The sequence below is a fragment of the Pelodiscus sinensis genome, chromosome 15, assembly GCF_052426305.1.
Source record: "Pelodiscus sinensis isolate ZL-2025 chromosome 15, ASM5242630v1, whole genome shotgun sequence".
NCBI lineage: Eukaryota > Metazoa > Chordata > Testudines > Trionychidae > Pelodiscus > Pelodiscus sinensis.
The window spans coordinates 14599703-14624824 of NC_143066.1; the positions used below are offsets into that span (position 1 = coordinate 14599703).

The 25122-nt window shown below is 48.0% G+C and overlaps 1 protein-coding gene across 1 annotated transcript in view; it reads right to left on the bottom strand.

Moving 5' to 3' along the window:
* The window catches only part of GRIN2A (glutamate ionotropic receptor NMDA type subunit 2A), a 511029-nt gene that overhangs the window by 180103 nt on the left and 305804 nt on the right, over positions 1 to 25122 (bottom strand). The window contains exon 3 of the mRNA XM_075899286.2: positions 14475 to 14589. Within this exon, the coding sequence (XP_075755401.2) occupies positions 14475 to 14589 (115 nt within the window). The remainder of the gene's footprint in view (positions 1 to 14474; positions 14590 to 25122) is intronic.

Genomic DNA, 25122 nt, shown 5'->3' on the forward strand with positions numbered 1-25122 from the left:
GCCAGCATTGTTGCCATTTTACAGATGGGGAAACTGAAGCACAGTGGAGGCTGCGACATGCCTGAGGTCACACGCCAGGCCAAACTAGAAGCTCAGTTTCCAGTGGGTCAGGGACTGTCCACACGGGTAGCGAAGATGTGACCATAGAACAGGCCGGCATAATCTGGCTCGCTGTAATCTGGCTAATGTGGAGAACAACTGCGGGGCTGGTAGCTTCAGCAATCACGCCCTGGCTAGCTCGAGCTGCAATCAAGCTGCCCCTGCTCAAAGGAGACAGTCCTGGAAGCTGCCCTCCCATCCATGGTGCAGCCCAACTAATGGCAGCGAGGGGCAGAGACTGATAACCAGCAGCCACCCCCTGCCCCTGCTTCTCCTATCCGCTCAGCCCCACCCCCAGGCTTGCTGAACTCTGTGAGAGGAACGCTTCCGACCTAGCCAATTCACTCCCCTAGTGCGATGACACCTTCTAGGGGCACCCCAGGGCAGCCCCTGGGAGCCCACACTGTAGGAGAGAACAGGGCCTGATCTGACACCTAGTTCAAGGGATCCACTTGAGGGAGGGGCCTGGCACCAAAATCCCACTGGTGCTCAGGAAGCTACAGGGCCTCTCTAGGGGGCGCTGGCTCCAGTTCAGTGCCAGGGCAGGGGGCACAGGCTGGCTCACAGAGGTATGGATGGGCTCTGGGGACCCGTTCCCTCTAGGGGACACCAGCCTCTATCTAACCCCATGTGGGCAGTATAGAATCACAGAATACTAGAGCTGGAAGGGGCTTCGAGAGGTCATTGAGTCCAGTCCCCTGCCCAGGGCTACTCAACACATGGCCCATTGGCTGCATGCTGCCCATGGCCGGTTTGTTTGCAGTCCGCGGTGCAATTTGGGTTTATGTGGGGATCAACATGTGGCCGGTGGGTGGGAGCCAAAACAAAAAAGTAGTCAATGTAATGCTCTTCTGTTGAGATGCACAGTTAAATTCTTGGACTGTCATTGCTTGTGAAAAGTGCTGTCATATGGGTGGAAATCGGGTAAATGTTGCATTTTATTAATAGAGGATGTGACGCCCCGCCGCCACCCTGTGGCGGCGCCCCCACTCTTCCCCCGTGCGGTGTCCCTGCACCAGTACTCCTAGTCTTTCTTTCGCTCAACTTTGTCTTCGGTTTCCCTCTCCCAGGCAAGACGGGAGGGGAAGGGGGGCCCGGGCCCACCCACTCTCACGGGTCCCGGCCCAGGGCCCTAAGGGTGCGGGTTTGGTTCGACCCGCCCCGGCTGACGGGATGTGCCCCCTTAACGCGTCAGCCCACCAGTCGCTCCTGACTCTGCCCTGGGCCACTTCCTTCCCACCCCGCCACCGGGTGACTCACCGCCCCGCCGCTCGGGGTTCGCTCGGAGGAACTGCCAGGGGTGGGTCCACCGACTCCTTGGCGGGCCGCCCGCCTCCGTCCTGGTGCGTTCCTCTACTCCTGCTCTCGGTTCTGGCTTTTTAAATCTGGCGCCGGCGTCCCGGCGCCAGTGCGTCTCGGCGTCGCCGCCGCTCCGCGCGGACGTCGGCTTGTTGCCCCGGCAACGTGGCTGGCGCCGTGGCGCGCTCCTGATGACGTCACCCGCCACGTTGGGGCTGGAGGCGGCACGCGCGGCTGCCGAGCAACCAGGGCAACGCCGGTGGCTGCCTGACCTCCCGCCCCACAATGCCTCCCGGGGGGCTATCTCCGCGTGGTGCGGGCTTGCCTCGTCACAGAGGAACTAATTTAAATGGGGCCTGTGTGTTGTGTAGTCTTGCCTTAAGCTTTGTATTCATACCTGTCAGCGTGAAAGAAGGTATTTGCATATATATTTGCTTGTATATGCAACCACACTTAAGTTGAGGCCCTCAGCATGTGCTATGAGTATCAGTGAGGCCCCCAGGGCTTCCAAAGTTGAGTTGCCCTAGCTCAGTGGTCACCAAATGGTACATCAGGATCTACGAGTAGATCTTGGAGCCTCTGACAGGGGATCCTGACTGGCTTGGTCAAGATGCTGTCAAGTGCCTGCACTTCAGTTGCCTCTTGCCGCTGCTGCTGCACATCTCCTGCCCTTTGCCTTGGAGCTGTCCCCTCGGGGAGGGAGAGGAGGGTGTCAATGTCAGGGTGCCCGCCCCCAACTCTGTAGCCTATCTCCACAGAGCAGAGAGGGGACACAAGAGGACTTGGGAGGGAGTTTGCTGGCTGATTTTGGGAGTGGGGCAGGGCCAGGGCTGGGGTGAGCCTGCCTTATCCCGACTGTACCACCACCCAGGAGCCACCTGAGGTCAGCAGGGCCCAGCCAGAGCCCACATCCTGAAACCTTACCTCAGTCATGAACCCCCTCCTGCACTCCAAGCCCCTGCCCCAGCCCCGAGCACCCCTACATCCAAACACCATCCCAGAGTCTGCGGCTAGAACCCCCTCCAGCACCCCAGCTGCCTGTCCTAAACTCAGCTCAGAACCTCTCTCATATTCCAGATCCCTTCATCCAAGACCAGAGTCTACACTGCAACCCTCAGCCCCAGCCTGGCGAAAGTGATGGAGGATGGGGGAGGGAGGATGAAGTGCCCAGGGACAGGGGGCCTCAGAGAAGGGGCACAGAGAAGGCAGGGAAAGGATATTTGGGTGTGAGGTAGTTCTTTGATTCCACTTAAATTCAAACAGTGATCTTGTGCTTAAAAAGATTGGAAACCACTGCCGTAGCTCATCCCTGATTGGTGTCTATCTAACCTGCTCTTAAATATTTTCAGTGATGGAGATTCCACAACCTCCCTTGGCAATTTATTCCAGTGTTTAACCAACCTCACAGGTAGGAAGTTTTTCCTAATGTCCAACCTAAACCTCCCTTGCTGCAGTTTAAGCCTATTGCTTCTTGTCCTATCCTCAGAGGCCAAGGAGAACAATTTTTCTCCCTCCTCCCTGTGACACTCTGGGTACGTTTACACTACAAAGTTAATTCGAACTAACAGCTGTTAGTTCGAATTAACTTTGATAGGCACTACACGCGAACCGCTAGTTTGAACTTAATTCGAACTAGCGGAGCACTTAATTCGAACTAGGTAAACCTCATTCCACGAGGACTAACTCCTAGTTCGAATTAACTAGTTCGAATTAAGGGCTGTGTAGCCACTTAATTCGAACTAGTGGGAGGTGTGAAAGTAGAAAGAATTATACTGTAAGAGAAAGATGAATTGTGCTGTAATAATTGAATAAGTTGAAGGAATTCTGTTTGTCTTTTAAGAGGAAGAAGAAAAGTATGTTAATGTTGATTGTAGGTATGCAGATCAAGGTGCTAGCCAATTTGGGCCTGAGTTTAACAGGAAAAGAAACATTAGGTGTTAGACAGAAAGCAATTCTAGATAATCAGGGAGATATAGCCAGGAGATTGCTGTGTGCTTGATATTGAAATGAAGATACTTAACCACACTAATAATGTGAAGTTTTGCCACACCCTTTGATCTTGTTAACTTGGCCTTTTGACTGTATAAAATCAAGGGGTTTGAACCTTGTATGGTACTCACATTTTCTGAATGCATTTTAGCAAAGCTTTGCTGAAATAAACAGAGCAGTCTGCCAAATCTGTGAGTCCTGTCTAACTTTGACAATTTGGAGGTTCTACTGAGATGGCAACCGTCTTCGCTGAGGCTGTGTGATCCCTGACTGTCTTGCAGGATGACCGTGGTAGCCGGCACCTGGGCATTTGGCCTGAGCGGTCCTCTGCCAGAATGGAAAGGTGCACAACCATAGCGAAGTCTACGCTATCGAACCTGTTGGTTCCTGCTCTGTTCTGGTAGGGATCCCGGGATCTAACATTAGGACTCTGGTCAGGTAATTATTTTGTCCGGACTGAGGACTGTCTTGTCTCTGTGTCTATCCGTCTTCCCTGTGGTGTGAGTGAGTCTGGGAGCCATCCCTGTCCAGAGACTGGCCGACCAAGGGGCTCCTGTCCCCGCGGTCTGTGTGACTGGAATCTGCACAATCGCAGCCGCACCGCACCTTGGATAAAATCCTTGGAGTGAACGCAAGGGCGATTGAGGCAGTAGCCTGTGGGCTTCTTTTATGTGTTGCACTGGGCACCGCTCTGACGAACCCGAATTTCCTCCTTGTGTAATTGGTGTATGAAATCCTCCTGTATGGGTAACTAGACGTCTAAGCAGGGATAGTTCCCTAAAGGCTCAGTTTATATATTTTAGAAAGGGTCCGGACTCCTGTAAATTTCTGGAAAAATGATCTAGATTAACTCTGGGGGGATCCCAAAACTCAGTGGCCACTGTTAGGATCTTGGAACAAAGACCAAGTGGACGTCTTAAAAGACAAACTTGGCCTTCCTAAAACTAAATTGGCTAGAGGAGAGGTAGATAGCTTCATGCAGTGGTGGGACGAGGCAAATCTTAAATGAACTGAATCGAAGCTCGCCTCCCTTAAAAATTCTAATTATAAGAAAAAGCTTTATTGGAAACCTCCTCTCCCACCACCAGACCGAGCGCTTCCCTTTACCCCGTCCTCCAAGAAGACTCAGACCGGTCCCACTTGAAGCTATAAACCTTGGACCCACACGGAGCTCCACTCGATTTTAAAAGGTTTCCCAAAGCCCCAGGAAAACCATACCAAATTTGCAGAGGAATTTTGCTAGTGTGCAATGCCTATGAACCCTCTGAAGCAGACCTCCTGCAACTGTGTAAGCTACTTATAACCCCGTAAACAGCAACAAAGAGAAAAACCCGGGCAACTATCACACAGATTGACTGATGGTTTTTTTTGTGTGTTTGTTTGTTTGTTTGTTTGGGGGGTTTTTTGGGGTACAGCAACCAGGTAAAAATGGACAGGGCGCCCTGGCGCATGAGTTTGTTAATAGCCTCTTATCTGCTATTAGCAGTATGTTAAAGCAAATAAGTGTTGGATGGGAGGCCAAGACCATGGACAAATTGCAAGCAGTGGCAGAGCATTGCCACTGCACTCTAAAAGGAAAGAAGCAGTCCTCACAAAAGTTGATAGCTCTGCAAATACAGCATTATTCAGGGCAGGGCAGACAGTACTGGGAACGGGGAGGGTACCAAGAATGGGGATAAGGTCGGAGAAGGGGTTGTGGCACCCAGTTTTTGGGATTTAGAGGTTTCAGCTCCGGTCATATCCACCCTGTGGGAACAAGGCATTATTGTCCCCTGTTCCAGCCCCTGTAACACCCCTATCCTCCCAGTTCGAAAAGCTGATGGTAAATCATGGCGGTTTGTTCAAGCTATTAACTGCATTGTTGTACCCACCTTTCCTGTAATCCCTAACCCAGCAACTATTCAGGCTTCTATCACACCAGATGCAACTCATTTTACTGTTATTGATCTGTGTTCTGCTTTCTTTCTGTCCCGGGTGACACAGGTCCAATATGTAAATGATCTACTCCTCTGTTCCCTTTCATTATCTGCCTCAGAAACTGACTCTTTAGTGCTTCACACTGTCCCCTCCCCCTCCCCCCACCTTAGGGTCACCTAACTGCTGTAAGCCTTTTACCCTTTTCTGCCACGAGCAATCTGGTTGTGCACTTGGGGTTTTTACTCAGGAGCATGGTGGCAAAAATCGTCCAGTAGCTTATTTCTCTGCCACCTTGGATCCTGTTGCCCAAGGTCTACCCCCCTGTCTGCGGGCTGTGGCTGCCGCGGCATGCCTAATTGAAATGTCTGAGTCCCTTGTCTTCCGCTCTCCTGTTTCTCTCATGGTCCCTCACTCTATAGAAACTCTCCTGCTACAATGTAATACAGCTCACCTTTCCTCCGCCCGCCTCACTTTTACTGCTTTCGGCTTCGCATATCACCATAAAGTGCTGTTCTCAGTTGAACCCTGCCACTCTCCTTCCTCTGTCTAATGATGGTGAACCCCGTGACTGCCTTGCAAGTGCCTCTGCTGTCACCGTCCCATGCCCCGACCTTTCTGATGTCCCTCTCTCTAACTCCGACCTTGTGTTATTCACTGACGGTTCCTGCTTTAGAGATAGCCAAGGTCGTCTCCTTGCAGGATACGCTGTGGTATCACTCTCTGAAACCCTAGAAGCTGCGCCTTTACCTTCTGTGACCTCACCACAAGTTGCTGAACTAGTTGCCCTAACCCGCGCTTGCTTTCTGGCTGAGGGACGCTCCGCCACCATTTATACTGATTCTCGATATGCTTTTGGGGTTGTACATGACTTTGGCACCCTCTGGCAAGCTCGGGGTTTCCTTACCTCTGCTGGTACCCCTATCAAGAATGGCCCCTACATTGCTGCTCTCCTGTATGCACTCCCATCTGCATTAGCTATTGTTAAGTGCCCTGGTCACTCCACAGCAGATACTGATGTTGCTAAGGGTAATGCTGCCATAGAACCTTCCCCAGGTGCGTTTCTCGGTTCCCTTTCTGTTTCTGTACCACCGCCGTCCCTTTCTAAAGTCACCCTGCTCCAAGACTTTGCCTCAGAAACAGAAAAAGACTCCTGGGTCGCCCAGGGTTGCTCTCTACACCCTGATTCCCTTTGGCGCCCCCTTATTGGTGCCTTTGTGGCCCCCTTTTCGCTCTACCCAGCTCTGGCCGCCCTGCTACACGGCGTTTCGCATGTCGGAAAGGAGGGTATGATCTCTGCTGTAACTAAGGCAGGATGGTGGGCCCCCCATTTCAGCTCTTTTGCAGCTCACCACTGTGCCGCCTGTACCACTTGCCAAAGCTACAATGTTGGCAAACCTGTAAAGGTAGCTCAAGGGTTCTGGGGCCTGCCCCAAGCACTGTTCTTGCATTGGCAGCTTGATTTTGTACAAATGCCTGTGTGTCAACTATATGAATTTATTTTGATTATGGTATGCTTATTTTCGGGTTGGATTGAAGTCTTTCCTTGTTGCAAAGCTGATTCACTGTCTGTTGCCAAATGTTTGTTAAATCATATTATGCCTGCCAAAGGAATTCCTGCCACTCTGTCCAGTGTGTACACATTTTACTGAACAACTTGTTCAGCACCTGGATCGTGTGTTACATGTCACACACCTGCTGCACTGTCCCTACCATCCCAAAGACATAAATTAAGTCCTTTTGAAATTGTTTATGTGAACAATGGCTACCATTACTCCAGTCTCAGACTTGAACTTGACTCACAGTACACTCCTTCAGTACTGCAAGGGACTAATGCAAGCTGTAAGTCACTTCCATTCACAGGTTCAAGCTGCCTGGGCGACGGAACCCATCTCTGATGCCTGCCACGTGCTCGAGACAGATGATTGGCTCTATGTATGACACCACCAACGAAAACATGCCTTGGAACCCCGGTGGAAGGGCCCGCATCAGGTGCTGCTCACTACTCAGACGGCTGTTAAGCTATCTGGCATAGCAGCATGGATACATGCTTCTCAGTGTAAGAAGGCACCACCCCCAGCAGACCAGTCATCGCCTCAGGACCACGCAGAGTCAATTTTGACTCCAGAAGAAGACGTAGAGGAACAGCCTGCAATACCTTACAACCTACGTTCACGTAAGGGTTGCCTGAAGCAGACGACAACCAAAAGCAAGGCCCAAGAAGAAGCAGCAGTGAGCCTAGCGCCTGCTGCCTGGTGGACATAAAACCGTGACTGCGGTTCCCTCAGCTGAGGTTGTCAGAACCAAAAAGGGTCTTGCCTCCAGCATGTGCCTCTGGTGAAGCCTGTTCCTCAGCTACTGGTGTCTTAAGGTCTGGGGAATCCACAATGACAATGACAATTCTTTTATCCACCAGCAAGTATGGATTGCTCAGACCCTTAATATCTCTAATTGCTGGGTCTGCAGCCACATTCCATCCCACTCACAAGCTGGTTCCTGTCTTGGCAATCCCACTTAATTCCCCAGGCCTCACCCGTTTAACAAGACATGGAACAGTAATGACACTTGGGAAGCAGTGGGAATAAATGTATCTAAACGGATAAGTGTGGAGGAGAAAAAAGGTCACTGGTGTTTGGTGTGTAATGGGACGGGGCTGAATCTGGGGAGGAGCAGTTGTCTCCAGCATATTGTAACATCAGTACAATCTTTAATGCCATGCAAATAACACCACTCCCCGTAAGGAGAATCACCGTGTGCCCTTCGGGGGATATTACTCGTCCTTTGTAGACACCTATATGGCAAAGGGGTGCAACCGACCCTTCCCGGCTTTGATAGGGCATCATTGGGTCTGTGGGACAAAGGCCTATACCACATTACCAGTTAACTGGTCAGGTATCTGTTATCCCGCCCAACTCTTCCCACAATTCCGAGTGTTAGAGTCCTTCCCACGAGAACGCCTCCGTAATTTTAGGCGAAAAAGAAGGGACTTGTCGGATGCCCAATGGTATGTGAATCACATAAGCCCTTTAACTTGGGAAGAGGCTATTGGTGGTTCCTTTATCCCACTTGGAGGAGTAATACATCATGCAAAAAGGCTTCTGAGGTTACAAGCAGTAGTTGAAATCATGGCAAATGAAACTGGAGAAATTTTAAGGGCCCTGGCCAAAGAAACGGGAGCGATCAGACAAGTGGTCCTCCAAAACCGTCAGGCATTGGATATAGTGCTGGCAGTAAAAGGAGGGACCTGAGCTCTCATTGGCAAAGAATGTTGTGTATATATACCAGACAACACCAATGATGTAATAGATCGCGCTAGCTACTTAGAAAAGATTGCATACCTTTCCAACGAAGAGCCAAGTTCCCTGTGAAAATGGCTAAGTAACTTGTCCAATTTCTCTGGCATAGGAAACTGGTTGTTTCAGGAAGCCCTGACTATCCTATTTGGGATCTTAATAATTTTTGTATGTTTTCAGTTAATCTCCTGTTGTATCCAAAACTGTGCAAGACATGTCACAGACATGTCCCCTCACCAGAGTGCTAATCTGATGATTTTAAATATCACTGATAAACAGAGAGACAAAGAACGGTTAATGCAAGGAACCCAGTAATTGTTGGTCATAGGCGAGGCTTGACCAAAAGGAGGGATTGTGAAAGTAGAAAGAATTATACTGTAAGAGAAAGATGAATTGTGCTGTAATAATTGAATAAGTTGAAGGAATTCTGTTTGTCTTTTAAGAGGAAGAAGAAAAGTATGTTAATGTTGATTGTAGGTATGCAGATCAAAGTGCTAGCCAATTTGGGCCTGAGTTTAACAGGAAAAGAAACATTAGGTGTTAGACAGAAAGCAATTCTAGATAATCAGGGAGATATAGCCAGGAGATTGCTGTGTGCTTGATATTGAAATGAAGATACTTAACCACACTAATAATGTGAAGTTTTGCCACACCCTTTGATCTTGTTAACTTGGCCTTTTGACTGTATAAAATCAAGGGGTTTGAACCTTGCATGGTACTCACATTTTCTGAATGCATTTTAGCAAAGCTTTGCTGAAATAAACAGAGCAGTCTGCCAAATCTGTGAGTCCTGTCTGACTTTGACAGAGGCTAGCCCTCCCCAGCTTGCCCTGGTGGCCACTCTGGGCACCACCAGGGAAACTCGTCTGCCCCCCTCCCAGTCCCGGACCCCTTAAAGGGGCACGGGCTGGCTACGATGCCCGTGCCAGGTGCAAGCCTGCCAGCACCCAGCCAGCAGACCCTGCACCTGGCACAGCTCGAGCCAGCCACCCTCTGCCACCCAGCCCTCCGCCTCTTCCCGGGACCAGGCTGGCGGCTCCTGGAAGCCTGCCCAGGTCTGCAAGAGGCGGGTGCCCGCCTGGTCTAGTGCAGACATCGTGGACCTCATCCATGACCTCCGCACTAGGCTCAGGAAAATGGCCGTCTAGGGCAGGATAGCTGCCAGCCTGGCCACCCAGGAGCAGGTTTGCATGAAAAACAAGGGGGTCCACTGAGACCCCCGACCCTGAGCCCTGAGCTTACAATGGCCATACTGGGTCAGACCAAAGGTCCATCTAGCCCAGTAGCCTGTCTGCCAACACCGGCCAAGACTAGGTACCATGGAGGGGATGGACCGAAGACAATGACCAAGCCATTTGTCTCGTACCATCCATCTCCAGCCTTCCACAAACAGAGGCCAGGGACACCGTTTCCACCCCCTGGCTAATAGCACTCCAAGGACCCAACCTCCATGACTTTATCCAACTTCTCTTTAAACTATGTTCTAGTTCTAGCCTTCACAGCCTCCTGACTATTTACTTTGTGAAGAAGAACTTTCTGTTATTAATTTGAAACCTGCTACCCATTCATTTCAGTTGGTGTCCTCTAGTCCTTCTATTATAGGAACTAATGAAGAACTTTTCTTTATGCACCCTCTCCACACCACTCATGCTTTTATAGACCTCTATCATATCCCCCCTCCGTCTCCTCTTTTCTAAGCTGAAAAGTCCCAGTCTCTTTAGCCTCTTTTCATATGGGACCTGTACCAAACCCCTGATCATTTTAGTTGCCCTCCCCTCTCCTACCCTCTCTCTTCCCCTCTCCCACCTCTTTTTCCCAGTCTCCCCGAGTTTTCTTCAATAAAGAGAGTTTCTATTTTCGACCACACGTGTCCTTTATTTTGTACATCAGGAAGGGGGGCTAGGGAGGGGTAAGTGGAAGGAGGTGAGGGAGGAATGGGGTACAAGCCCGCAATGGGGAGGACTGGGCTGGCTCTGCGGGCTCCTCGGGGTGGAAGCTCTCCTGAAGCCCCTCCACTGACCCCCCCTCCGGATGGCAACCTGCGGCAAGTGCAGCTGGGCTGATGGCTGAGTGCTATGATGTGCTGAGTGCGGGCATTCAGGGCACTCCAAGCCAGGACTGCTTTGCTGTCCCTCATCGAATTAGACAAGTGAGCGGGGAACCCCTGAGAACTGTCTGTCCGGGGTGGGGGTCGGGTCCCTTTAAGCACAGCGTTCGGCTAGCCTGAAACAGCAGCTCCACGTTCTAAGTCCAAATCTGATGCCCTGCCGGCACTGCTTCCGGCCATCCTTAACCCCGGTTCAGGGTCCACTCAATGTGGACATGCTAGTTCGAATTAGCAAAATGCTAATTCGAACTAGTATTTAGGTCTCGATGCATTAGTTCGAATTAGCTTAGTTCGAATTAACGAATTCAAATTAAGTTAGTTCGAATTAGTGCTGTAGTGTAGACATACCCTCTTTTAGATACCTGAAAGCTGCTCTCATGTCCCTTTTTAGTCTTCTCATTTCCAAGCTAAACAAGGCCAAGGGTATGTCTACACTACCCCGCTAGTTCGAACTAGGAGGGTAATGTAGGCATACCGCACTTGCAAATGAAGCCCGGGATTTGAATTTCCCGGGCTTCATTTGCATAAACTGGGCGCTGCCATTTTTAAATCCCTGCTCGTTCGAACCCTGTGCCACGCCGCTCCTCGTGGAATGAGGAGTAACGGTAGTACGGACTAGGAAGCCTTGGGGGGCAGAAACTGCCTTGGTTGCCCTGGTAAATGACCTATGCCAGGAGATAGACAGAGGGAGTGCATCCCTATTGATTCTCTTGGACCTCTCGGTGGCTTTCGATACCATCAATCATGATATCCTTCTGGAGTGCCCGGTGGAGCTGGGTATCAGTGGCACCATCTTGCAGTACTTCTGGTCCTACCTGTCAGGACACTTTTAGAAGGTGGAGCTTGGGGACTGCTGCTCAATCCTGTGACAATTGTGCTACAGGGTCTCGCAAGATTCCATCTTGTCCTCTATGCTGTTTAACATATACATGAAACTGCTGGGAGAGATCATAAGGAGATTTAGAGGATGGTGCCATCAATATGCAGATGACACTCAACTCTATTTCTCTGTGACATCAGATCCAGGTATGGCAGTGATCCATCTGAACCAGTGTCTGGAAGCAGTGATGAAATAGATGAAGTCGAATAGGCTGAAGCTAAATCCAAATAAGACCAAGGTCCTGTGGATCAGGAAGCCATCTGTCCAGGAATGTGGTGTGTTACCTAATCTGGCTGGAATCACACTGCTCATGAAAGAACATGTACGCAGCTTAGGAATCCTCCTGGACCCTTTTTTAACATTTGAAAATCAGATTTCCTTGGTGGCCAGAAGTACTTTTGGGCAGCTTTGGCTGATCCACCAGCTGTGACCCTTCCTGAATAAGAATGACTTGGCTACAGTGATTCATGCTCTTGTCACATCCTGATTGGATTATTGTAATTCGCTCCACGTGGAGCTGCCTTTGAAAAGTCTTCAGAAGCTTCAACTGTCTAGAATGCAGCTTCTTGAGTTTTAACTAATACTCATTATACGGAGCACATTATGCTGGTGCTCCAGCAGCTGCACTGTTTCCAGGCACAATCCAAGGTCTTAGTTATGAATTACAAAGCCCTAAATGGGTTGGGACCTGGGTATTTGAAGGACCATCTCCTTCTATACAAACCTGCCCAGGGATTGAGGTCAGCTGGGAAGCTCTGCCCCGTGTTCCTCCACTTATGGAGATAAAGTTGACATCTATGTGGAGAAGGGCCTTCTCTGCCTTTGCCCCTAGGCCCGTGGTCCCCAACCTGGTGCCAGCGGGCGCCATGGCGCCCGCCGGGCTCTTTACATGCGCCCGTGGAGCAATCTGGGCTGGCAGGTGCCAGCCCCGGGCACATGGCCGGTCCCGGCCCCGGGGGCGCCGCGCGTACCCTTGCCAGCTCCGGCGCCGGACTTGGCCCCGCCCCCAGGAGCACCGCGCATGCCCTTGCCGGCTCTGGCGCCGGACTTGGCCCCACCACCGGGGGCGCCGTGCGTGCTCTGGCCCCGGCCTTGGCCCCGCAGCGCTTACGGGGGGCGCCGGCCCCGGGCGCGCGGCTATGGGGGGGCCCCCCCGGGCATGCGGCTGGGGGGGCCGCCCCCGGGTGGGCAAGTGTCCCCGCCCCCTGGCGCCCGGCGGGCGAACGGCCACGCCCCCTGGCGCCCGCCAACCTGAAAAGGTTGGGGACCACTGCCCTAGGCTATGGAATTCTCTCCCCCGGGACATTCACCTGGCACCAACATTGGCACTGTTTCAGCACCAGGCCAAGGCCACCCTTTTGGGGTCCTGTAGTTCACTGTTATATTTATTTATGTATTTATTTATTTAACTATTTATTGATTTTGTTTTTAAAAATTTGTAAGCTGCCACGAATATTTGAAGTAGAGAGGTAGGGTAAAAACATTTTAAATAAATAAATAAATTTAAAATAAATAAATAAATACAATATTTCATTAAATAGGAAATGTTTTGCAGAGATGTACTGATTTTGACATGTTTTCAACAGGAAAGTTTCTGAGGTCCTAGAGGGCTTTTCTAGTCACTTCTGACATGAAAGAGAGGAACCCTGGCATTGAAAACATGACAATTTTGATACAAAAATACTTACATGCATTGAGACAATTCTATTTCTCAAAAATGTTTGAAAGGTTTCTTTGTCATTTCAATAACAAGCAAAAACAAATTTCAAAACCTCAGGAATTGTTGCAAAATAGAATGGTCATCCATCAGCCAGCTATAATAACTATCTTGAAAATACTGCGCTCTTACAGACAACCTGTGACTGGGGTGGACCAGTCTTGAGTCTCCCTGCTAGAGGCCCTGTGGTCCTGCCACACCGAAAGGAAATAGAGAAGACCTCCAGGCAGACTAGAGTGGCTGCAAGGGACATAGCCAAGCAGGGGTGAGGAAGCCTATTTAAAAAGAGCTGCAAAGCAGAACAGAAGTTAGTTGCAGTATGGAGCTCAAGGGATGCAGACAGGGTGATGGGTTGGCTGAGAAAGCAGCACCATTGACAGCTTCCTGTCGAGAGCTTATTGCAGACCAGCGGACTATGCTGGGATTTGGAGTAAAAGACCTGAGGTGAGGGGAAAGACTGCCTCTGGGAGGGGAATGCTTGTGGGACCATTCTTTTCTGGAGTGGGGACTCAGAGACATTACAGAGGGCACTGAGATGGGCCCTTCTTAGATGTGTACCAAAGAAGGGGTTTGTATACTTCAGCACAAGGTATGTGTATATGTGACTTGGCTCAAAAGCTGAATCACTAAAGAACCTATGAATAGGAGAGAGTGCAGGCACATGCACTTGGCCAGAAGGAGGCTTGCAAGAGGTGAGTGCTGCCCTGTTACACAGCCTTACATCTAAGGACTTCAAATCACGAATGTATTAAGAGTCAACAATATTCCTATTAGGCAAATATTGTTATCTTTATTTTACTTAAGGAGAAACTAAAGCACTTAAGGTCACTCAAAATGTCCAGAACAAAACCAGGGGTAGAACTCATAAGCCCAGACTTTGAGTTATATGTTTTAGCCCAGTGGATCCTCCTTCCCCTACCTTCAGTCAGTGGCATGCACATTTGAAAGTATATGTTCCGTGTACATAGCTTAATATACACATTATGTTGAAAATAAGCTCATACCATAGCCCCAATCTATTTTGGAGATTTGCCTACATTTACAATAAGAATAACGGTGTATTCACTTCAACAAACTAGGAATTCAGAAGTTTTTCATGGGAGTGGGAGCAGCACTGAAATTTTCTCATCTTGCCTTCCAGGACATTAACACAAAGACACAAAGACAAATGCTCACCTTTTCCCATTTCCGGTCTTTATTCAGCACTATCACCACAAGCCTTGGATGTACCTGGTAGCCATCTTCTGTGAAGGACAAATCTTTACCTTCCCAGGTCACATTCATCATAAACCTAGCAGGAAAAAAGAAAAGATCAGTGAAAAAAGAATGAGCTGGCCAATAGTTACTAAGAACATAAAAATGGCCATAGTGGGTCAGCCCAAAGGTCCATCTAGCCCCATATCCTGTCTTCCAACCATGACCAATGACATGTGCCCCAAAGGGAATGAACAGAATAGATTATCATCAAGTGATCCTTCCCCTGTCACCCATTCCCAGTCTCTGAAAAACAGAGGCTAGGGATACCATTTCTACCCTTCCTGGTTAATAAGCATTGATGAACCTATCCTCCAAGAATTTTTCTAGTTCTTTATTGAACACTGTTAAAGTACTGGTCTTCACAACATCCTCTGGCAAGGAGTTCCATAGGTTGACTGTGTGCTGCATGAAGAAATACTTCAGTTCATTTGTTTGTTTTAAACCTGCTACCTATTAATTTCATTTGGTGATCCCAAATTCTTATATTAGGGGAACAAGTAGATAATATTTCCTTATTCACTTTCTCCATACCAGTTGTGATTTTATAGACCATATCCCCTTTTAGCCTTCTTTTTTTCGGAGCTAAAATGTCCCAGTCTTTTTAATCTCTCTTTATATGGCAGCTGTTCTAAACCCCTAATTTTTGTTGCCTTTTTCTGAACTTTTTCCAATGCTGAGAACTTTTTTTGAGATGAGACCACATCTGTATGCAATATGCAAGATGTGGGCATACCATGGATTTATGCAGAGGCAATAAGATATTCTTTGTTTTATTCTCTATCCCTTTTTAAATTATTCCTAACATTGTTTGCTTTTTTGACTGCTACTGCACATTGAGTAGATGTTTTCAGAGAACTATCCACAATGACAACAAGATCTCTCACTTGAGTGGTATTAACTAATATAATCCAGTTATATGAACAAAATTATGGGGACTAAGTTTTCCAATGTGCATTACTTTGCATTTATTAACATTAAAATTCATTTGCCACTTTGTTGTCTAGTCACCTAGCTTTGTGAGATATTTTTCAAGTTCTTCACAATCTACTTCGTTGAGCATTTTAGGATCACCTGCAAACTTTACCACCTCACTGTTTTACTCATTTCCAAGATCATTTATGGATCTGTTGAATAGGATTGGTTCCAGTAAGGCCCCTACAAGCTAATAAACAAGCTAATACCATCATCAGAACAATACTGAGGTCGTGCACACATTAAATCCTATTGCTGTTGTGAAAATCCAATGCCCATTTCTTGAAGGGAAGAGAAAGCAAAATATTCCATGCACATGACTTGCAATGCAGAGACAGACTATTATTTTCTACCTAGTTATGGGATTTGCTTTCCATCAATTTATCATTACTTCATTGAAGGCAGTTGAATAATAAAACACTCTGTGGTTTTGATGTGTCCTTTTACTGCACAGTAGACACATAGTTGAAAACTGTTGTGACAGGGTCAGAACTGAAGGCTATAAAAAAGTAGTGAAGGGGAGATAGATAAGCTTCAGACTGAGGAGATCCCTGCCTCCAGAGTAACAGGGATGGTCTGGTTTAGAACCAACAGAGGTAGTGGAACACCTGGGGCTAGCTGACCAAGCCTGCAGAGTCAGCTATAGCCTGTGCGTGGCTGGGAGGAAAGGAGATAACAACTAGGCAGACAAACGGGAGAGAAGGAAGGTGCTGGGGAAGGTGTGGGGAAGTAGCCTATGGGTCTTGGAGCTGTATTCTAGCAGGTGTCGAGAGTACTTGATGGGCCTGGAGTAGAGGGTGGTCCCTGTTTCCCCCCAATGCACGCCCTCTATTTCCACTTGGAGGAAGGACTATGGAGTTTATTCTCCATTTTACCATATACTAGCCAATGACGAGAAGAGCTCAACAAACAGCAAATTAAAACCCTGGGAATGATGCCTAAAATTATGGGCTTCTGTGAGCCTCTGAGGCAAGCAAATCTGCCAGGAAGTGCAGAACTGATTGAGTTTTCATAGGCGCTTTGTTACACTGTACAGTTCAACATAAGTCAAAGAAGCTCATGCAACTTTGTTAATAGATATTGTTTAGGCTAAGGAACAAACTGTTAATTTGAGTCTACATTTAATATATGCTCATACATCTATATTTTATGTCCTTAGCTATAACTTTACTGAGCTTTAAGTAAACGTATTACCAAAGAGGAACTAGATGCTCTATCTATATTGATACTGATGTTATCAGTAATCATATTTGATATTTGCTTACAATAAAATACTCAAAAAGGTGAATCACCCATTTTATCTCTATTTACATTGATAAAAGAGGAAAACTATAGAGAAATGCTACAACCTTTATGTTATACAGATCAACTGGAATATCAGACCGTGGTAACAAAATTTTTAAGCAACTTAATATCATGCCTTACTAGGGTCTTCCAATCTGACCTGAACCAGATGGGTTGAGGTTGAACGGGATCAAGTCTTGGCTCATCACCTTCTCCAGCAGCTTTGTGCCCTGCTTCATCTTGCCATCGCCCTCCCATTGCACTGTGTGTGTTACAGAGTGAGTGTGGCATGTGAGGCAGTGGTGGCTGGCAGCAGTGGGTCATGCAACTACTGCTACTCCAATTCCATGGGTAGGAAGCAAAGAGAGATGGATTGTGGGAAGTAGTGGAAATCCCCCACCAGGTCAATCCCTGAAGATGAGGCAGAAGTGTCACCGACATGGGTTCCAGAAGTGTTGGGACTAAAAAACACCTGACACTCTCAGATTGGGTTAAAAATCATCTGTATCTGGGCCAAGCTCAGGACTGGGTAGAGCTTTACAATTAGACCCAAGCAGTCATCTGTAACTTACCAATCTTCTATGTTATCTCTTTCCAATATTAACTTGATCTCCTTCATTCTCAACTAATCCCTTGGCATTTTTCTGTATTAAAACACAATTTGTTTGAATGGACCGAGGATCTCAAGCAATCCAAGTAACTCTGCATGGCTGCCCAATCATCATAAATATCTACCAGTTTGTGCATCAGCCATATATTTTATCAGCAATTATTTTATATTTACTTCCAGAATTTGTTGAATACCATCAGGCCTAATACCAATCTCTGTTGTGCATCACTAGAAACACCCCTATTCAGTGATTTTCTCCCACTGGCAACTATTTTATTTGTCAGTTCTTAATCCATTTAATATATGCTCTATTGATATCAGAAGACTAATTTCTTTATCAGAGTGTTGTACAGTACTAATCAAAATACCTTATTAAAGTCTTAAGTATTTCACATCTATGAAGTTACCATTATCAATCAAACTTGCAGCCCCATCAAAAAGTGAGATCAAGTTTACTTCACAAGACCTATTTGCTGCAAAACCATGTTGACTGGCATTAAGTATATCCCTGTTCATTAATTCTTTATCAATTGACTCCCACATCAACTTTTCCACCATTTTGCCTGGATTTTGATGTGAGGATAAGCAGTATGTCATCTTTTTTGTCCTTTTCAAACACTAGTAACCCATAAGCACTCTTGCAGTCTTCTGAAATTCTCCCCTTAATCCAAGAGGGTATGTCTACACTACAAAGTTAGTTCGAACTAACGGATGTTAGTTCGAACTAACATTCATAGCCGCTACACTAGCGCTCCGCTAGTTCGAATTTGAATCGAACTAGCGGAGCGCTTAGCTCGAACTAGGAAAACCTCATTTTACGAGGATTAAGCCTAGTTCAAACTTACTAGTTCGAATTAAGGGGTGTGTAGCCCCTTAATTTGAACTAGAGGGAGGCTAGCCCTCCCCAGCTTTCCCTGGTGGCCACTCTGGCCAACACCAGGGAAACTCTATGCCCCCCTCCCGGCCCCGGACCTCTTAAAGGGGCACGGACTGGCTACGGTGCCCGTGCCAGGTGCAAGCCTGCCAGCACCCAGCCAGCAGACCCTGCACCTGGCACGGCACAGAGCCACCCACCCAATGTCCCCCAGCCCACCCCCTCTTCCCAGGACCAGGCTGGCGGCTCCCGGGAGCTTGCCCTGGATCGCAAGAGGCGGGCACCTTCCTGGGCTAGTGCGGACATCATGGAACTCGTCCACGATCTCCGCACTAGGCACGGGAAAGTGGCCGTTTAGGGCAGGAGAGCTGCCAGCCTGGCCACGCAGGAGCAGATGTGCATGAAAATCAAGGGGGTCCACTGAGACCCCCGACCCTGAGCCCTGAACTTACAATGGCCATCCTGGGTCAGACCAAAGGTCCATCTAGCCCAGTAGCCTGTCTGCCGACAGCGGCCAACCCTAGGGACCCTGGAGGGGATGGACCGAAGACAGTGACCAAGCCATTTGTCTCGTGCCATCCCTCTCCAGCCTTCCACAAACTTTGGGCAGGGACACCACTCCTACCCCCTGGCTAAGACTACTCCATGGACCCAACCTTGATGAATTGATCTCACTTCTCTTTAAACTCTGTTCTAGTTGTAGCCTTCACAGCCTCCTGCAGCAAGGAGTTCCACAGGTTAACTATTTGCTTTGTCAAGAACAACTTTCTCTTACTAGTTTCAAGCCGGCTACCCATTCCTTTCCTTTGGTGTCCTCTAGTCCTTCTTTATGGGAACTCAGGAAGAACTTTTCTCAATGCACCCTCTCCACCCAACCCCTGCTTTTAGAGACCTCTATCCTGTCCCCCGTCCGTCTCCTCTTTTCTAAGCTGAACAGTCCCAGTCTCTGTAGCCTCTCTTCATCTGGGACCTGTTCCCAACCACTGATCATGTTAGTTGCCCTCCCCTCTCCCAGCCTTTCTCTTCCCCTCTCCCACCTCCCTTTCCCAGTCTCCCCCAGTTTTGTTCAATAAAGACAGAGTCAATGTTGGAAGAAACGTTATCTTTATTTTGTACATCAATAAGAAGGGGGGCTAGGGAAGAGTAAGTGGAAGGAGGTGAGGGAGGAATGGGGCACGAGCCCCCGATGGGGAGGACTGGGCTGGCTCTGCGGGCTTCTGGGGGTGGAAGCTCTCCTGCAGCCCCCCGATTGCCCCCTCTCCCCAGATGGCAGCCTGTGGCAAGTGCAGCCGGGCTGATGGCCGAGTGCTGTGATGTGCCCAGTGTGGGCACTCCGGGCAATCCAAGCCAGGACTGCTTTGCAAGCAGGGCACCTCTTAGATCTGTCTGTCCGGGGTGGGGGTCGGGTCCCTTTAAGCGCAGCCCTCGGCTAGCCTGTGACAGCATCTCCACGCTCTAAGTCCTCCTCTGATGCCCTGCCGGCACTGCTTCCAGCCATCCTTAAGCCCTGTTCAGAGTCCACTCAATGTGGACTTGCTAGTTCGAATTAGCAAAACGCTAATTTGAACTAGTTTTTAGTTCTAGATGCGTTAGTTCGAATTAGCTTAGTTCGAATTAACTAATTCGAACTAAGTTATTTCGAATTAACATTGTAGTGTAGACGTACCCCTAGCTACTCCGTGCCGCGTGTAGTCGCGCGGCACGGGGTTTGAACTAGCTGGCATTTAAAAATGGCGCCAGCCGGCTTCATGCAAATGAAGCCCGGGAAATTCAAATCCCGGGCTTCATTTGCAACTGCGGATGACTACATTACCCCCACTAGTTTGAACTAGCGGGGTAGTGTAGACATACCCCCTGACAGTTAGGAACTTTTTCCTAATGTCCAGCCTAAACCTCCCTTGCTGCAGTTTAAGCCCATTGCTTCTTGTCCTATCCTCAGAGGCCAAGGAGAACAACTTTTCTCCCTCCTCCTTGTGACACCCTTTTAGATACTTGAAAGCTGTTCTCATGTCCCTTTTTAGTCTTCTCATTTCCAAGCTAAACAAGGCCATTTTCTTCATCCTTGCCGCAAAGCTCATGTTCTCTAGACCTTTCATCATTTATGTTGCTCTTCTCTGGACTTTCTCCAGTTTCTCTGCATCTTTCCTGAAATGTGGAGCCTAGAAATAGACACAGTACTCCAATTGAGACCTAATCAGTGCAGAGTAAAGCAGAAGAATGACTTCTTGCGTCTTGTTCACAACATTCCTGTTAATGCATCCCAGAATCATGTTTGCTTTTTTTTGCAACAGTGTGACACTGTTGACTCATGTTTAACTTCTTGTCCACTATGACCCCTAAATCCCTTTCAGCGGTTCTCCTCCTTAGACAATCACTTCCCATTCTGTATGTGTGAAACTGATTGTTCCTTCCTAAGTGGAGTACTTCGCATTTGTACTTATTAAACTTCATCCTGTTTATCTCAAGCCATTTCTCTAGTTTGTCCAGATCATTTTGAATTTTGACCCTATCCTCCAAAGCACTTGCAATCCCTCCCAGCTTGGTATCATCTGCAAACGTAATAATCGTACTCTCTATACCATCATCTAAATCACTGATGAAGATATTGAACAGAACAGGCCCCAACACAGACCCATGTGGAAACCCACTTGTTATGCCCTTCTACCATAATTGTGAACTTTTAATAACTACTCGCTGAGAATGATTATCCAGCCTGTTATGCTCCCACCTTATAGTAGCCCCATCTAGTTTGTAGTTCCCTAATGTATTGATAAGAAGGTCATGTGAGAAAGTATCAAATGCCTTACTAAAGTCTAGGTATACCACGTCCACCACTTCTCCCCTATCCACAAGACTTGTTATTCTATCAAAGAAAGCTATCAGATTCTTTTGACATGATTTGTTCTTTACACATCCATGCTGGCTGTTACCTATCACTAAAATAATAATTCTAGATATTTGCAGATGAATTCCTTAACTATTTGCTCCATTCTTTCCTGGCACAGAAGTTAAACTGACTGGTCTGTAGTTTTCTGGGTTGTGCTTATTTCCCTTTTTATAGATAGGCACTATATTTGCCCTTTTCCAGTCTTCTGGAATCTCTCCTGTTTTCCATGATTTTTCAAAGATGATGGCTAAAGGCTCAGATACTTCCTCTATTAGCTCCTTGAGCATTCTAGGATGCATTTCATCAGGCCCAGACATCTAACTTTTCTAAGGGTATGTCTACACTTGCACCCTTGTTCAAACTAGGGATGCAAATGCAGGCATTCGAAATTGCTAATGAAGCGGGGATTTAAATATCCCACGCTTCATTAGCATGATCTTGCCAGTGTGCTAGTTCGAATCACAGCTGATTTGAACCAGAAAGTGCATGCCGGGACGCATTAGTTCGAACCAAACCCATTGGTTTGAACTAACGATACTCCTCAAAAAATGTTCTTTTTTTATTTTATCTTCTAAACCTACGCCATTCCCACTATCATTCACTGTGTTAGGCATTCCTTCATCATCAGACTTTTTGTTGAAGACTGAAAACAAAAAAGTCATTAAGCAAAATTTCACTAAAACGTATTTAATACTTCTTTCATGTAATAATTAAAATTTATTTTGATCTGTCTGTTATCACTTGCAACCACTTAAATCCTACTTTTTATACTTGATAAAATCACTGTTGCTTTTTAATGAACTCAGTGTTAGCAATTAGAATAGTGATAGAGATGTAGCCGTGTTAGTCTGGTGTAGCTGAAACAAAATACAGGACTATGTAGCACTTTAAAGACTAACAAGATGGTTTATTAGATGATGAGCTTTCGTGGGCCAGACCCACTTCCTCAGATCAAAAATGGAAGAAAATAGTCACAACCAAATATACCAAAGGATACAATTTAAAAAAAATGAACACACATGAAAAGGATAAATCACATTACAGAACAGAAGGGGGATGTGGGCGGGGGGGGGGGGAAGGAAGGTGAATGCCAGTGAGTTAATGATATTAGAGGTGGGGAAGGGGAAATGTCTGTGAGTAAATAGTATTAGAGGTGATAATTGGGGAAGCTATCTTTGTAATGTGTAAGATAGTTGGGGTCTTTGTTAAGTCCAGTGTGGAGAGTGTCGAATTTTAGCATGAATGCCAGTTCAGAGGATTCCCTTTCAAGTGCAGATTTGAATGTCTTCTGAAGTAGGATGCAGGTTAGCAGGTCATTGAGACTGTGTCCTTTCTGGTTGAAATGACAAGCAACTGTTTTTTCTTTGTGATCCTGTCTAATGTCTGTTTTGTGGGCATTGATTCTTTGGCGAAGGGTCTGAGACGTTTGTCCAATGTACATAGCAGACGGACACTTTCGGCACATGATAGCATAGATTATATTTCTGGAGGCGCAGGAATGTGTATTCTTGATCTTGTAACTCACTTGGTTAGGCCCAATAATGGTGTCAGCAGAGTGAATATGTGGACAAAGCTGGCAGCGGGGTTTGTTGCAAGGGAAAGTACCAGGGTTGGTATTAGTGTGGTATGTCCTGTGGTTGTTGGTAAGAATCATCTTGAGGTTAGGTGGTTGTCTATAGGAGACTATGGGTCTGTCTCCCAGAGCTTCTTGGAGTTTAGTGTCCTGTTCCAGTATAGGCTGTAATCTATTGATAATGTGTTGGACAGGTATAAGTTGGGAGCTGTAGGTGATGACAAGTGGTGTTCTATTGTTGGTTTTCTTGGGTCTGTCTTGTAGTAGATGGTTTCTAGGTATTCGTTTGGCTCTTTCAATTTGCTTTTTTATTTCTCCAGGTGGGTAGTTGAGGTTTATAAATGCTTGGTAGAGATCCTGACTTCCTAAGGAAACTACAAAACATTGATAACCTCCCCAATAACACCATCCTTGCCATAATAAGCTATTCTTCAAGAGGTCTGTATTTTTATTCCCCTTGGGCCCCTGTGAGGCAGGGCCCACTGTCCAAGCCACAGTTGGCCTTACTGCTGGGACATCACCATCCTCTGCCCTGAGAACTGATGCGCTCAGCTTACTGATGAAGGCAAGGGCTCCGGGACAGTGTTTCCAGGAATGACTGATCATCTCTTTTTATTCTCCAAAGCCAGACCAGCCATGACTGTGGAGCGATAGACACTACCCGAGCCAGCCGCCCAACCCCACAGGCATCAGAGGGTCCATGAGGGAGCATCTGGGACATGCAGCAGACGCTGGGACAGAAGGTCTGGAACAATGCACAGTGGTGGGATCAGATGTGGACTGAGCTGCTGCAGCAGGGCTGCAACATGTGTGCCACCATCTGGGAGATTATGGCATAGCCAGCACTGGTCCCAGTTCCTGCTCCAGCCCCTGCCCCTCCCCTCCCCATGCCAGCCCCTGCCTTGCCTGACCCACTCTAGCCTCCCCTCTCCCCCCGCATCCAGCAGCCTATGCCCCTGTTCTCCCAGGATCTCCCTACCCCAGAGGTCACTGAGGTCCCCAGACATGAGGTAGAACAAGCACCTGAACCATGTACCAGTGTCAGCTCCAGCTCCGAGCCTCTCCTCCCTACTCCAAGATTCTCACTCCCTCCCCAGTTCCAGTTCTCAGCCACACACACCCTTCTCCCTAGTTAATTTTATCCCAAATAAAAAAACCAGTTATTTTTTTGAAAACCAAATAGTTGGTTTTTTTGGGTCAGCAGGGAAGAAGGGTTGTAGGTGGTTGTTCAAAGAGCCTTCTCTCCCAGCTGGCCTCCCCTTCCTCTTCACAATGTGTTGCAGAATACAACAGGCTGACACCACCTGACGGAATTTGTGCTTCCCCACATAGAGGCGGGTCAGGAGGCACCCTGAACAGCGCCTTCAAGCAGCTGAAGGTGCATTCGGGCTGGACCACTTTTCCCTGCTTGAGTCAAAGTGGCTGATATACGGCTTCATCAGGCTGCATCCCCCACAATGCACAGTGGCATCTCAACATCCCCAACCATGATCTTGTGCTAAGGGAAGAATGTGCCAGCCTCCAGCTTCTGGTAGAGGCTGGAGTTGCAGAAGATGTGGGCATTGTGCGCCTTCCCCGAACAGCCCACGAAAATGTCTGAGAACTGTTCACGGTGGTTTACCAGAGCCTGCAGGACCATAGAAAAGTATCCCTTGCAGTTTATATAGTGAATGGCCTGGTGGTCAGGGGCATGGATGGGCATGTGAGTTCCATATACAGCCCTCACTCCCCCCCCCCAGCCGCAGTTGGGGAAACCCGAGGCAGCAAATCCAGCCACAATGGGGTTCAGGTCTCCCAGACAGATACTCCTATCCTGCAGGATGGTGTTTATGGCCCTCACCACCTGCAGAAGGAGACAAATATACAAAACATAAAATCAAAGGGGGTGTCTGAGCCATAGGAAGGTCACCAAGCCCCTCCAAAATAAACATCCCAGGAGCCACCCCCTATGAAGAGGCCCCCCTCCCAGGGCTTTGTAGGGTGGAACTGCAGAACCCCCTGGGGAAAGGGCTCCCCCCCAAAGTTCACCCCTTGTATCTCCAACACCCCCTTTCCCTAGGGTCTCCCTTTCCAGTACTCCCACTCCCTCCAGGGACTGCAGTCTGAGAGTGCCTTACCTCCATGAGGAGGGCCCCAATGGTGGAATTTTCCACATCAAACTGGTTGCCCACGGACCAGTAACTGCTAGGTGTTGTGAGCTTCCAGATGACAATGGCGACCCACTTCTCCAGGGTGATGGCGTCACATCTGGGTGTCATGTCATTGGAGGGCAGGGGCGAGCCAGGCATGCAGCTCCTAGATTGTCTCCTTCCTCATGCGGAAGTTGTGGCACCGCTGCTGGTCATCCCACTGCTCCATCACCAGACA